This window comes from Hyaena hyaena, unplaced genomic scaffold (genome assembly GCF_003009895.1).
Source record: "Hyaena hyaena isolate Hyena2069 unplaced genomic scaffold, ASM300989v1 scaffold_278, whole genome shotgun sequence".
NCBI classification, from domain to species: Eukaryota; Metazoa; Chordata; class Mammalia; order Carnivora; family Hyaenidae; genus Hyaena; species Hyaena hyaena.
The window spans coordinates 1,382,545-1,398,180 of record NW_024080911.1 but is presented as its reverse complement, the minus strand read 5'-3'; the positions used below and the strand labels follow the sequence as shown (position 1 = coordinate 1,398,180).

At 38.4% G+C, this 15,636-nt stretch overlaps 1 protein-coding gene and 1 pseudogene across 1 annotated transcript in view; one reads left to right on the top strand and one right to left on the bottom strand.

The window, feature by feature from the left end:
* The first annotated feature begins 781 nt into the window (after positions 1-781).
* LOC120241128 lies at positions 782-1,269 on the top strand (annotated as a pseudogene).
* An 11,655-nt stretch (positions 1,270-12,924) lies between these two features.
* ADGRA3 (adhesion G protein-coupled receptor A3) overlaps positions 12,925-15,636 on the bottom strand; it is a 128,151-nt gene continuing 125,439 nt past the window's right edge. The window contains exons 18-19 of the mRNA XM_039246056.1: positions 14,632-14,727; positions 12,925-14,493 (exon numbers count right to left, since the gene is read on the bottom strand). Coding sequence (XP_039101987.1) covers positions 13,251-14,493; positions 14,632-14,727 — 1,339 coding nt within the window. The 3' untranslated portion in view covers positions 12,925-13,250. The remainder of the gene's footprint in view (positions 14,494-14,631; positions 14,728-15,636) is intronic.

The window sequence follows — 15,636 nt, the reverse complement described above, 5'->3', positions numbered from 1 at the left end:
TAATCCCTATCAAAATTCTAAAAGTATTTTCTGCCAAAACAGAAGAATCTACCCTAAAATTCATATGGAATCTCAAAGGGTCCCAAATAGTCAAAGTAATTGTTATCTCCTGAATTATGTACCCCCCAAATACAGTTAAAGCTCTACCCTCCCCCCTTCCATATAGCGCAGAAAATAACTATATTTGGAGATAGGATCATTAAAGAGGTGATTAAGTTAAAATGAGGCCTTTGGGTAGGCTCTAATACAATCTGACCAATGTCTTTGTAAGAGGAAATTTGGGTACATTCAGAGGCACCAAAGATGTGAATATATAGAGGACAGGCCATGTGAGAACAGAGCAAGAAGATCATCTGAAAGCCAAGAAGAGAGGCCACTTAAGAAACCAAACTTGCACACACACAACTTGATCTTAAACTTTTAGCCTTCAGAACTACCAATAAAGGTCTGCTGTTTAATCCACCTCATCTGTGGTATTTTGTTTTGGTAGCCTTAGCTAACAAATAGAACAATGTCAAAAAAGAACAAACTTGGAGATTTCATACTTTCTTATTTCAAAACTTTTTACAAAGTACAGTAATCAAAAGTGTATGGTACTTGCCAAACAGAGAGACATATAGACCAATGGAGTGGAACAGATAGCCTAGAAATGAACCCTCAGATTCAGGGTCAGATGACTTTCAACAAAGGGTGCTATGACCATTCAGTGGGGAAAGAACGGTCACCTCAACAGTGTTGAGAAAACTGGATATCCACAAGCAAAAAATAAAGTTGAATCCTTATGAACCATACAAAAATAGCTGTTTCATCTGGGCTGCCATCCAGACTGTGGAAGACCTGGAAACTTCCAGGCCATCCAAGCCATGGGCACGGCTGCCCATGAGCAAACACCTGAAGCACCCAGGAGGCTGGGGTAATGCTGGTGGGATGCATCACTACAGGATCAACTTTGACAAATATCCCCCGGCTTACTGTGGAAAAGTTGGTATGTAGCATCACCACTTAGAGAGGAATCACAGCTTCTGCCTACCTGTCAACCTTGAAAAATGGTGGACCTTGGTCAGCGAGCAGACACAGGCAAATGCTGCCAGAAAGAAGACCGGAGATGCTCCTCTCATTGATGTGGTGCAATCAGGCTACTACCAAGTTTTGGAGAAGGGATAGCTCCCAAAATAGCCTGTCATTGCGAAGGCCAAATTCTTCAGTAGAGTTGCTGGGGAGAAGATTAAGCATTTGGGGCAGGGGGAGGGCTGTGTCCTGGTAGCTTGAAGCCACAATGGAGGGAGGTTCATTAAATGCTAACAAGTGAAAAAGAAATACAAAACTGAACTTAAAATGGATCGAAGATCTGAATGTAAGACTTTAAACTAAACTCTTAGAAGGAAAAAAGCTTCATCACATTGGGTTGGCAAGTATAATACAAGGAACACAAGTAAAAATTGATAAATAGGACATCAAATTATAAACTTCTGTGCATCAAGGAACATTATTAACATATTGAAAAGACAGCCTACAGCATGGAAGAAAATATCTATAAATTATACAGTTTATAAGGGGTCACTATCTAAAATATAAAGCACTTACATTTTCACAACAATAAAAAGAAACTCAATGAAAAAATATACCAAGGACCTCCATATTTCCCCACAGATACACAAATGGTCAACAAAAATATAAAAGATGCTCAGAGGGATGGGCATGGAGGAGGGCACTTTGGGGATGAGCACTGAGTGTTATGTAGAAACTAATTTGACAATAAACTATTTGTAAAAAAAAAAAAAAAAAAAAAAAAAAAAAGCTCAATGTCATTTATCATTAGCAAAATGTAAATCAAAACCCAAAAGAAGTATCATCTCACATCCATTAGATAGGCTACTAAGAAACAAAAATAGAAATAAAAAGTGTTGACGAGGATATGGAGAAATTGAAATCCTTGCGCAATTGGAGATAATGTAAAATGGTGCAGCCTTCAGGAAGGTTGGTGGTTTCTTAAAAATTTAAAAACAGAATTGCCATATAATCCAGCAATTCCACTTCTGGATATAAATCCAAAAGAATTGAGGGGTGCCTGGGTGGCTCAGTCGGTTGAGCGTCCGACTTCGTCTGAGGTCATGATCTCATGGTTCATGGGTTTGAGCCCCGTGTCAGGCTCTGTGCTGACAGCTCAGAGCCTGGAGCCTGCTTTGGATTCTGTGTCTCCCTCTCTCTGCTCCTCCCCCACTCATGCTGTGTTTCTCTCTGTCTCAATAATAAATAAACACTAAAAAAATTTAAATAAATAAATAAATAAATCCAAAAGAATTGAAAATAAAGCCTCAGAGAAATTTGTAGCATGCTGATTTTCACAGCAGCATTACTCACAAAAGCCAAATGATGGAAGTAATGTAAATAAATGTCCACCACCAGATAAAAAGATAAAGAAAATGTGGAACATACATACAATGGAATGTTATTCAGACTTAAAAAGGAAGGGATTTTGACACATGCCACAACATGGATGGATCCTGAGGGCATTATGTTAAATGAAATAAGCCAGTATGATCCCACTTACATGAGGTACCTAGAGTAATCAAATTTATAGAAACAAAGTAGAATAGTAGTTGCCAAGGACTGGGCAGAAGGTAAAATGGGGAGTTGTTTAATGGGAGTAAATTTCAGTTTTTGCAAGACCAAAAAGTTCTGGGGATTGATTACATAACAACAGTAAACATATTTCAACTTTGGTAAAAGAGCCTTGCAATATAATCCTTGTTAAATAATAATATGAAGGACACAGTCATCAGAATGGATACTGATTTCCCCCTATTTACTGAATTCTTTAAAAAAAAAAAGCTGGCTATTACATAATTTACAAACTGATGTAAAATCTAACATCTTTGTTTGGAACTCATAATGGATAAGTGCTTTTATAAAAGTAAGAGTTTTAACAGGTAGGAAGACTAGGTGGGAGTAAAGTTCACAGTTGCATGTCTATTCCTGTGGCTGTCTGGCTATTTGTTCACCAAACCATTTCCCCTTCCTTCCTGGGCACACAGCTCAACTTCATTTCCTAGCTTACTCTGTAGTTAGGTGAGGCTACAACCGCGCTCTGGCCGAATGAATGGGCTGGGGCAGAAATGACATATGCCATTTCCATGCTTGATTCATTGAACCCTCCCACGTGCTACCATCCATTCCCTGAGGAAGGATCTAGAGAGGGCAGAGCCTGGGTGAGAGCCCCTAAGGAAGGCTGCTAGGTTAGTGACATACATACCAGAGCACTAAGGCCCTAAAATGATCTGTTCTTAAAATACAAAATTTAAAAGGAAATGCTTAAAAGAGCAGTAAAAATTGTTAATCATGATTGCCCACTAAACATTTTTACTCAGTCTTATACAGGAATGGACCCAGTAACAAAACAAACCTGCGTAGTAGTAGTGGAAGTTCATTATTTTCATGTAGAGTATCTTCCTAGACCCAATTTTCATCAAACTGGAGGCCCATGACTACTCCTGGCTTTGTGACCAATCATATCCTGCATGTATATTTGTTCACGTGAACATTCTTATTTACCTGTACAAGTAAATGATCAATAGTACATGCAAAGACAATGAACATAATCATTACAACATTCAAGATATGATTAGCTGGGGTCTTTACATGGTGAATGCATCTCAAGAAGCCTCTAGAAATATTTTGAACTTTAAAAAAATGCCTGGAATATTTTTTTTTTTTAATATTTATTTGCGAGAGAGAGTGTGTGGACACATATGCATGTGACAAGAGAGGAGGGGCAGAGAGACGGAGAGAGAATCCCAAGCAGGCTCCACGCTGTCAGTAGGGAGCCCAACATGAGGCTTGATCTCACAGTTTGTGAGATCATAATCTGAGCCTAAATCAGGAGTCAGATGCTCAAACCACTGGGCAACACCCAGGGTCCCCAAAATGCATGGAATATTCTGATAAAAATTTTCATCAGTACTTTCTCAAACTAGGTTATACTAGCAGGTAATGGATTAAGCACATGCACTCACACACCCTTTTCTTCCACCATTTTGTAGACATAACAATTAGAAGGACAATATGTATTTCATACAATATAAAGCAAAAGTTTGTTGAAAAAATCTAACAAGATTTTGGTGAGGAATTAATTCTAAGCATCCAACTCTAAAAGTGTAGGTAGTGGTCTGTCACTGACTACAATAAGAGTCCTGTAAGTTCACGCTTGGTAACTACCTTTGAGCCACTTGGCATCCCCAGTGAAAAGAAGCCGAGAGAAAGTTCTAAGCAAGGGCAGCTGGGGGCTTCATCACATGCAGTGGCAAGTTCACCAAGAAGGTGGAAAGACAGGGCAAGTCAGCCTACAGTGACTATGTGAACACACAGAATGAACAGTTGCAAATTTCTCCTTGAGGAGCTGGCTTCATTTAACCAAATAAATGTACTGGATTTATTATTACTTGTATTTCATTGAAAAAAAAAAGTGAGTTGACCCATCTGACAGTATTAATATAAATATTAGGGAAGAGATGACAAAATCTTGGCAAGAATAATGGAATGGCCCAAGTTTGGAAAACACTATCATAAGTAGCTATAAATAATTTAATCACCTCTCAGATAAAAGCACTGGAGTGAATATTAAAATAATTAAACGATTCTGGGAATCTGAAAAGATAAAGAGAATTAACATTTGTTTTAAATTTTGGATTGCTGTTGTAGGACTCACTTTTCTTGATGATTTAGTTTAACTCCTGGCTGAAATGCTTTCCGTTAATTTTTTTACTGCCTCATTTTTTATAGTCTCAACCAACTTCAGCTTTAGCATTCTGAACTCAATGCCTGAAACACATAGGCCTAAATGTTTTAACTTTCTTACTTTTCAATAATGAGCAAAATCTAAGCCTCAGCATCTATATATAAGTTGCCATCTGTTCATACCATTCTATCTATTTATAGAAATATATTGAACATGGATACAAAGTTACATTAAGTGGCATGTGCAAAAAAAAAATCCTGTTATCTAGAAATTAGTTAGTTGCCACTGATTACAACCTGAAATATTAATATACGTTCATACATGCACATAAATCTAGTCACACAAATACTCAAACAGAAACCGGATTTCTAATCATTACCTAAAATCAAAGGTTGGCATTTAATACTAGCAAATAACATCATGTTATTATATTACATGACACGGTGTGTGACAACATGATTAAAAAACTTCTGTGGAAGAAAAGAAAAAATCAGGTGCGTTTCCTTAATCAGAGCATGATCAGTTATACCTCATTATGAAATTAAAACTCAAACAAAAAAATGGAGATGGGAATAAAGTTTGGGGAAACTACAGATCTTAAGCGCCGTGAGGAGCTTGCGTGATCAACGGGATATGGCCACCAGCTTGTTTGGCATGTCAGAAATTCTCTGAGCCCCACTTGCCAACATTCTTTAATGGGGAAAATGAATGAGCCAATTTTCTGAGCAAACTGAAACATCTCTTAATAGTTTATGCTTCTGTGAAAAATAAAGAAACCTCCACCAGCAACAAGCCATAAATCAAAAATGACAAAGGGGACTGGGGTAGAGATATAAGGTGCTTTTCATTTCCTACACACAAACATCAAATGTTAACTCAGTCAAATACTAGGAGTATAATGCACAAAGTCATTGCTCATCACTTTCTATGCTTTGAGTATCAACACACTCTAAATATCTTTAGTGGCATCTTCATTTTATTCCAAGTATTTGACGTTTTCCGTCTTCCACTCCTCCCCTAGACCCAGCTTTCTTGTCTCCTGTTATCTACACAAAGTTATATTTAAATTAATAGATGCTTACTGAATGGCAAACATTTCCAGAAAGAGAAATTCCTCACTTCCTGTGAGGTACGAGAAAGCAAAAGAACAAAGTTCTTTCCCTATGCGGAGTCGACCTATTAGGGGTCAGAGAAAGAGGTTAAACATTGTTAATGATACTTTACTAAATACAAAGAGCAAAATTAAAATAGCAATAAAGTAGGCATTATTCACTCATTTCTTACTAGTTTATTTATTTTTGTCATTTTTAAACATCATCCTACACATATACATCAACTTACCAGGAGACCCTGGGCCAGCCTGTGGTCCAACGTGCCAAGTGTTGAATCCATCCATTTGGTTAGAATCTATCCATTGGCTTGCTTCCCCCACCAAAAGAATATCTCTAAAACTGACACCTGTCGAAGGCTTAGATAGAACTACCAATTTTATTATTGCAAAGCAAAATAATTCATTTCTAATGCGGTAATCCAATGACAGGCAAACATTTACACTAGAATAAGTGATCTTGTGGTGTCCCTGAAAATTACTCTATAGAACTTAAGCAGTATATCTCTCAGATTTGAAGTTTATCAAGCTAAACTTGAGTCAGTATTTTTTGAATGTACACTTTGAATTGATATGATTCAAACCTTCAGACAACTGTCAAAAACAGATCTGAGCTGTGCCTCACTTTTCAACCACTGTCTTGCCTATCAGAGGGACTGAAAGCACAGAGTCAGGGCAGACTCACTCTGACCCTCAAAACAGTTCCAGGAATGAACTTTCAGGGAAGATGGTAGAGTAGGAGGGCCCTAAGATTACCTCCTCTGGATACAGCCACATCAGTGTAAATAACCCAGAAAAGGACCTGAAGGCTGACAGAACAGACTGTCCACAGCCAAATATAGAGAAGAGACAGTGTCAAAGAGGGTAGAAAGGGCAGAGACAAGTAAAATAAAATGCCCAAAAGTAAATGATAAAGAGAAAAATTTTAAAGCAGCCAGAGAAAAGAAAGCAGTTACATACAAGGGAAATCCCATAAAGCTATCACCTGAGATTTCAGCAGAAATTTTACAGGCCAGAAGAGTGCAGTAGTATGATATACTCAAAGTGCTGAAAGTCAAAAACCTATAGCCAAAAATACTGTATCCAGTGAGGTTATCAGTCAGAATAGAAGATCAAGTTTCCCACATAAACAAAAGTTAAAGGAATCCATCGCCACTAAACAAGCTCTATAATGTTAAAGGCTCTGTGCATGAAAAGGAAAGACCTTAAGCAGTAGTAAGAATAGTAGGATGCACAAAAGCAGTAAAAATAAGCATATCTAAAAAAATCAGTCAAGGGATTCACAAAATAAAAGGATGTAAAGTATGACATCAAATATCTAAAATGTAGAAGGGAAGTTAAAAAAATGGGTTCAAACTTAAGCACTCATCAACTTAATATAGACTGCTACATACATATTATATACAAACCTAATGGTAATTACAAATCAAAAACTAGTAATGAGAGCTCCAAAATAACAACAAACAAAACAACAAGAAAAGAGAGAGAAAGGAATCCAAGTAGATCACTAAGGAAAGCCAGCAAACCATGACTGAAGCATGCAAGATAAGGAATAGAGAAAAACTACAAAAGCAACCATAAAACAAATAACAAAATGGCAGTGAGTACATACCTATCAATAATTATTTTGAATGTAAATGGACTAAATGCCGCCACCAAAAGCCCTAGGGTGAAGGGATGGATAAGAAAAAAAATAAGGCCATCTATATGCTGCCTACAAGAGGTTCCTTTCAGAACTAAAGACACCTGCAGATTAAAAGCAAAGAGATGAAGAAATATTTATCACATAACTGTATGTGAAAAGAAAGCCAGGATAGCCATGCTTACATGAGACAAAATAGACTTTAAAACAATGTAACAAGAGACAAAGAAGAGTACTGTATAATAATAAAGGGGATAAATCCAATTTATGATTGGATATATCAATTATATATATTTATGTGCCCAACATGGAACACCCAAATACATAAAGCAGCTATTACAAACATAAAGTAACAGATAGTAATACAATAATAGCAGGGGACTTTAACACCACATTCATATCAATGGACAAATCATCTGAACAGAAAATCCACAAGGAAACAATGGCTTTGAATGACACACTGGACCAGATGGATCTAACAGATATATATAGAACATTCCATCCTAAAACAGCAGAATCCACATTCTTTTCAGTGCACATGAAACAGTCTCCAGAAAGGATCACATAGTAGGTCCCCAAACAAATCTCAACAAATTCAAAAAGATGCAGGTCATACCATGCATCTTTTCTGATCACAATGCTAAGAAATTAAAAGTTAACCACAGGAAAAATCTGGAAAGAACACATATATGTGGAGGTTAAATAACACACTACTAAACAATGAATGGGTCAACTGAGATACCAAAGAAATCAAAACATACATGGACACAAGTTAAAATGAAACTATAATGGCCCCAAATCCTTGAGATGCAGCAAAAGCTATTCTAAGAGGGAAGTTTACAGCAACAGAGGAAAGTTTAGAGGCCTACATCAAGCAAGAAAAACCTCCAATAACCTAACCTTACACCTAAAGAAGCTAGGAAAAAAAAAACCCCAAACCGACAGAAGGAAAGAAATAATAAAGATTAGAGCAGAAATAAACTAAAAATTAGACAAATATATTATTTAGATATTAGACAAATATATATATCTAATATCTAAAAATCCAAACAATAGAACAATGAAACAAGGTGGTTTTTTGAAAAGATCAACAAAATTGATAAACCTTTAGCTAGAATCATAAAAAAAGAAAGAAAAGGATTCAAATGAACAAAATCAGAAATGAAAGAAGAAAAATAATAACCAGTACCACAGAGATACAATTACAAGAGAACATTACGAAAAATTATATGCCACCAAATTGGACAACCTGGAAGAAATGGACAAATTCCTGGAAATATAACCTACCAAACTGAACCAAGAAGAAATACAAAATTTTGAACAGACCAATTACCAGCAATGATACTGAATCAATAATCAAAAAACTCCCAACATAGAAAAGTCCAGGACCAGTTTCACAGGTAAATTCTACCAAACATTTAAAGAAGTGTTAATAGCTATTCTTCTCAAACTTTTCCAAAAATAGAAGAGGAGGGAAAACTTCCATATTCATTCTTTCAGGCCAGTATTATCCTACCAAGACCAGATAAATACACTGCATAAATAGAGAACTATGGACCAATATCTCTGATGAACAAAGATGTAAAAATCCTCAACAAAGTATTAGCAAACCAAATCAAAGAATACATTAAAGAAATCATCTGCCACGATCAAGTGGGATTTATTCCTGAGATGTAAGCATGGTTAAATATTTGCAAATCAATCAACATGCTACATCACATCAAGAAGAGAAAGGATAAACACCACATGATCACTACAATGGATAGTATAATATGCATTCAAGATAAAAACCCTCAAAACCAAGTAGGTTTACAGGGAACATAGCTCGACATAATAAAGGCCATATATGAAAAACCCATAGCAAACATCATACTCAATGGGTAAAAATGGAGAGCTTTTCCCCTAAGGTCAGGAATAAGACAAGGATGTCCATTTTCACCACTTTTGTTCAACATAGTACTGGAAGTCCTAGCCATAGCAATCAGACAACAAAAAGAAATGATAGCTATCCAAATTGGTAAGGAAGAATAAACCTTTCATATTTGCAAATGACATGATACTATATACAGAAAATCTGAAAGACTCCATAAAGAAACTACTAGAACCGATAAAAGAATTCAGTACAGTCACAGGATACAAAATCAATTTATGCACTGCATTTCTATACAGTAAAAATGAAGTAGGAAAAACAGAAATTAAGAAAACAAACCCACCTACAATTGCATCAAAAATAATAAAATACCTAGGCATAAACTTAAGTAAGGAGATGAAAGATCTACGGTCTGAAAACTATAAAACACTGATGAAAGAAAATTGAAGACAACACAAACAAATGGAAAGATATTCCATGTTCATGGACCGGAAGAACAAATAGAGTTAAAATGTCCACATTACCCAAAGCAGTCTATAGATTTAATGCAATCCTTACCAAAATACCAAGAGCATTTTTCACAGAACTAGAACAAACAATTCTAAAATTTGTATGGAACCACAAAAGATCCCAAATAGCCAAAGCAATCCAGAAAAGGAAGAACAAAACTGGAGGTATCACAATCTCAGATTTCAACATATACCACCAAACTGTAGTAATCAAAACAGTATGCCACTGACACAAAAATAGATACAAACAACAATGGAACAGAATAGAGAGGCCAGAAATAAGCTCACAATTATATGGTTGATTCGTCTTCTACAAAGGAGGCAAGAATATACAATGGGAAAAAGATAGTCTCAACAAATGGTGTTCAGAAAACTGGACAGCCACATGCAAAAGAATGAAACTGGACCACTTTCTTACACTTTATAAAAAATAAACTCAAAATAGATTAAAAACCTAAATGTAAGGGGTACCAGGGTGGTTCAGTTGGTTAAGCTTCTGACTTCGGCTCAGGTCATGACTCATGGTTTGTGAGGGTCAAGGCCCTGTCAGGCTCTGTGCTGACAGCTCAGATCCTGGAGCATGTTCAGATTCTGTGTCTCATTCTCTCTCTGCCCCTCCCCTACTTGTGCTCTGTCTCTGTCTCTCGAAAATAAATAAATGTAAAAAAATCAAAAAATTTAAAAAGCCCTAAATGTGAGACTTGAAACCGTAAAAATCCTAGAAGCATAGGCAGTAATTTCTGACATCGGCCATAGCAACATTTTTCTAGATCTCTCTCCTGAGGCAAGAAAAACAAAAGCAAAAATAAACTATAGGACTATATCAAAATAAAAAGCTCCTGCACAGGGGTGTCTGGGTGGCTTAGTGAGTTAAGTGACTCTTGATTTCAGGTCAGGTCATGATCTCACAATTGTGAGATCAAGCCCTGCAACTGGGCTCCATACTGGGCATGGAGCCTACTTAAGATGACCTTTCTCTCTCTTCCTCTGCCCCAGCCACTGCTCTCTTGTGTGCGTACACTCTCTTTTAAACAACAACAACAACAACAACACAAAAACAAAACCTCTGCACAGCAAAGGAAAAAAACCAACAAAACTAAAGGACAAGCTACTGAATAGGAGATATTTGCAAATGATAAATTAAATAAAGGGTAGTATCCAAAATGTATAAAGAATACAACTTAACATCAAAAAAAGAGACTCCAATTAAAAATGGGCAGAAGACATGAATAGACTATTCTCCGAAGAAGACATCCAGATGGCCAACAGTCACATGAAAAGATGCTCAATATCACTTATCAGGGAGATGCAAATCAAAACACAATGAGTTATCACCTAGCATCTGTCAGAGTGGCTGAAATCAAAAACACAAGAAACAACCAGCATTGGTGAGGATGTAGCAAAAGGAACACTTGTGGATTGTTGGTAGGAAGGCAAACTGGTGTAGCCAGTGCGGAATACAGAATGGACGTTCCTCAAAAAATTAAAAATAGGATGACCATATGGTTTAGTAATTCCACCATGAAGTTATGAATACATCACAAAAGATATGAATACACTACTTCAAAAACTATATATGCTTCTATGCTTATTAGAGCATTATTTACAATAGTCAAATTTTTATGGAAACAGCCCAGGTGTCCATTAATAGGTGAATGGATAAAAAAGATGTGGTATGTCTGTGTATGTGTATATATATCACATTATATACATATGGCTGAGGTTATGATCTCACGGCTTGTGAGTTCGAGCCCCGCATTGGGCTCTGTGATTATATATATAATATATATGTATATAGTGATACTAGTCAGCCATGAAATAGAATGAGACCTTGCCATTTGCATGCAACATGGATAGAGCTACAGAGTATAATGCTAAGTGAAACAGTCAGAGAAAGATAAATATCATATGATTTCACTCATGTGGAATTTAAGAAACAAAACAACTGAACAAAGGAATAAACAAGACAAACCAAGAAACAGACAGTACAGAGAACAAACTAATGGTTACCAGAGGAGAAGTTGGCGAAGGGATGCTTGAAGTAGGTGATGGGGATCAAGAGTACACTTATCTTTACAAGCACTGAGTAATGTATACTAATGTAAACTAATATAACACTGCACATTAACTATACTGGAATTAAAATTTTTTAAAATAATGCAACACATTAAATAACATTAAAAAAAAGGGGGGGTTCCAGGAATGGACTGCAGTGAGACTAAGGAACAGAGATGGTTAAGGACCGTAGTGCATGAGTGACTAATGGTAACATCTGGATCAGGGTTTTTGAGCTTATAATGGAATTTAAAGATCAGTACTTCAGGATGAACCTGAGGAACTTTATCTGTCTGAGAACAAAGCAAGAGCCAACAGAAGAGCCAATACTGAAGAATCAGAGTAAGTGAATGTGAACCCAACTGATATGGTTGTACCTGAACAACTTACATGGTCCAAGGATAATGCATGTGCTTGGGGGGAGAAAAAAAGGAATGATTAAAAAAATTGAACCCAAATATAAATCACTAGAAATCCACAAAAGTAACAAAACAATATTAAAAGGACCAAAGTGATAAGGCAAAGTAATTCAATTTAGAGAGCTTGTGAGGCACTTCCATTTCAAAAAAAAATTCCATGACATCTTTTCAAAGACTTGTAGCATTTAAGATGATATTTATAAAATACATTAATCCAAACGAGCTTTGATTTATATGTCATAATCAGTGGAGTTAATTATGTCAGAGTCTGCTAATTGATTTACATATAATTCTCATTAAAATACCTCCATGTATAAACACAATTAAAATAGAACTACATGCTTCTCTTATAAAATATAAAAATGTATGGGGCGTGTGGGTGGCTCAGTCAGTTAAGCATCCGACTTCGGCTCAGGTCATGATCTCATGGTCTAGGAGTTTGAGTCCAAGTCACACTCTGTGCTGACAGCTCAGAGCCTGGAGCCTGCTTCAGATTCTGTGTCTCCCTCTCTTTCTATCCCTCCCCCGCTCATGTCTTTCTCTCTCTCTCAAAAATAAGCATTAAAAAAAAAAAAAGTGAGACTGACACAATGACAAATACCTATTTATTGTATTAAATACAAGCCTGAAATGCTAAGTAGACAGAACAGATTCCAAGAAATTACATTTCAGATGCTCAAAGTCCCGCTGGTGCTCTGACAATGAAAACGATGCTTTGGAGGGTTTTTCTTTTCAATTCATAAAAAAACACAATTGGGGGATATAAAATAAAGATCCCAAACTTTGAAGTTTATTCAAAATTGATTTGACTCCCTAAGGTGGCTGTAAACAGTCTGTTTTCACATAGTCCTGGCGTGAAGGAATGCGGACATCACGGTCTGTGCAGATTTCGGCCGAGGAAGCCCACCACCGCTACACAGTGGTCTCGTGTTTCCATAGCCCAGTCCTGACATTGCCAGTGCTATCTGTACCCAGCAAGGGGCCCTCCTGCCCACTGCTTTTGATTGGTCCATTCTGGATGGCCAAGTTGAGTCCATAAGACTTCTGCTGACCTTCAAGTTCAACTACAATGGGCTTCCTTAAGGCATCTTTTTTACTACTATTTGACACGGGCTTTTCAAAATTTCTGCCGCTCTTTGGAAGTGTGCTACAGCCATCGCTGCTATCAGGTTGGGGTGGGTTGTACTGCCTCTCTCTGTAGGCTAAATAAGCCCTTCGACTCCTTGAGTGCCCTTCATTATTGCCTGGCCGGCTTTTAGGTAAGCCATTTTGCACACTGCCTTCCACGCTGGTTGGGACGTCATAGGCGTACTCTCTTAGGACCGTGAGTCTGCTTGCCCGGTGTCCTTTACTCCTGTTTTTATGATGGCGGCTTGGGTGCACATTTGTTCGACACTGAACTTCTAAAGGTGCCACGTGCATTTTGATATCATTGTCCACTGAATGTTCTGTCAAACTATTATCAAGCTGAGGTGTGGAGTTCAAAGGCAGGGAATTGGTATGGCACTGAGCAGCCGCAGCCTGCAAGTTGGTTAACTTGCAGCCCTGGGAGGAATTTTTGAAGCTCGATGTACTCTTGTTTGTGCATGAAGATTCTGCACTGCTGTTGGTGCACTTAGGCCCCTCTCCATTCACGCCACTAGAGCTGGGGGGCTGTACGTTAACCTGCACAGAGTATGAGCTCCGGCCTGGGCAGCAGGTCATGATCCACGCAAGTCTAACATCCTCCCTATTGACGCAGTGGTGAACCACGATGAATGCACTGAGGCTCAAACACGTGGCTCCGAAAAAGAAGCTAAACACCAAGTCCAAAGGGTAGTACGAGGAAACCGCCAAGGCCCCAAACATCCACAAAGCAGCATATAAGAGCAAGGTAAGACTGGTCCCCAAAAGTTGAGAATGGAAAGTGTGCTCATTTTCCAACGCAGACGTCGAAATCAGAGACAGAGACAGGGAATCCTGACGATTGACTTCGCCATTCTCATTGGCCGCCAGCCTCTGCTGCTCCTCTGTGGGCTCCTTCAGCTCGTATTTGCGCTCAGGGTGTCTTTTCAACTGAATAAATATGCTCAGGAAGTACATACAGTTCACAAACGTGATGAAGCTGGCAGGCCCGTAGAAGGCTCCCAAGGAGGGTTCCCACGCCATCCAGCAGCTAGGAAAGGAAATGGGAAACCAGTTCAGATGCTAATGGCAGCCACTGGCTCCGGGAACTACAGCAGAGTCCCGGCCTGGGAAATCACCAAAAGAGAAGCAACTGGGGTCAGGTACGCAAAGAACACAAAACACTCACTAGGGTGCATTTGGCCGACTGCCGTAATTCTTGATGTTCGCTGCTGCTGTTATACCACAAACTATGACGGGTATGCCACCGCCGATCAGGTAGAACCTGGAAGAGGGACAATGTGAATGTCAGCTCACCGTTCCCACTTATTTAGTAAGGTGCACCCACCCCAGTGTCTTGGTACTGCAACAGTCATTCCTTAATGATTAAGTATTATTCCTATCCCAATAATAAACTGGAGATACACTTTTGGAGCCTTTAAACAATAACTTTTTTTTTTTTTAATATTTTTATTTATTTCTAGGAGAGAGAGAGACAGCGTGAGCAGCGGAGGGTCAGAGAGAGAGGGAGTCACAGACTGAAGCAGGCTCCAGGCTCTGAGCTGGCAGTCAGCACAGAGCCCGACGCGGGGCTCGAACCCACGAACTGCGAGAACATGACCCAAGCGAAAGTCTGACGCTTAACCGACTAAGCCACCCAGGCGCCCCTTTAAACAATAACTTTGTAACAAGTTTTAAAATTTTTTTTTGGATTGCTTTTTTTCCCCCCCTTAAGAAGGCTACCAAGTTTCCCACTTGAGGAAAGCTGATCGGCTTCTGCCACCCTGTGGATAGGCAGGGCTACTGCAGGTAGGGTTTTAGTTGACAGGCTTTTCTTTCCACAGGAACTAACTGGCTTCCTTTACATTCAGCTGGCGAACCAGGAAGTTAGTTCATCACAAAACGGACTTTAAGGTCTCGTTGCGCCATACAGTTCACACAAAATATTGTTTATTAATGTCTGGCTATGCCTGTCTGTTGCAGGACACCTCACTGCTGTGTATACTTATCCCTAGTCACTGAGGCAAGGAGGTGCCCCATCTCAGCCTCACACAGTGCCAGGCCCTTCCTGACCTTTTTCCTGTGGACTCACTGGGAAGAGCAAGGAAAACGATTATGCAGTAAGAACTGAGGGACACAGAGTGGTGGTGAGTCCTACATAGAGAAACTTCTTTTCTGAAGAGCTACTTTGAGC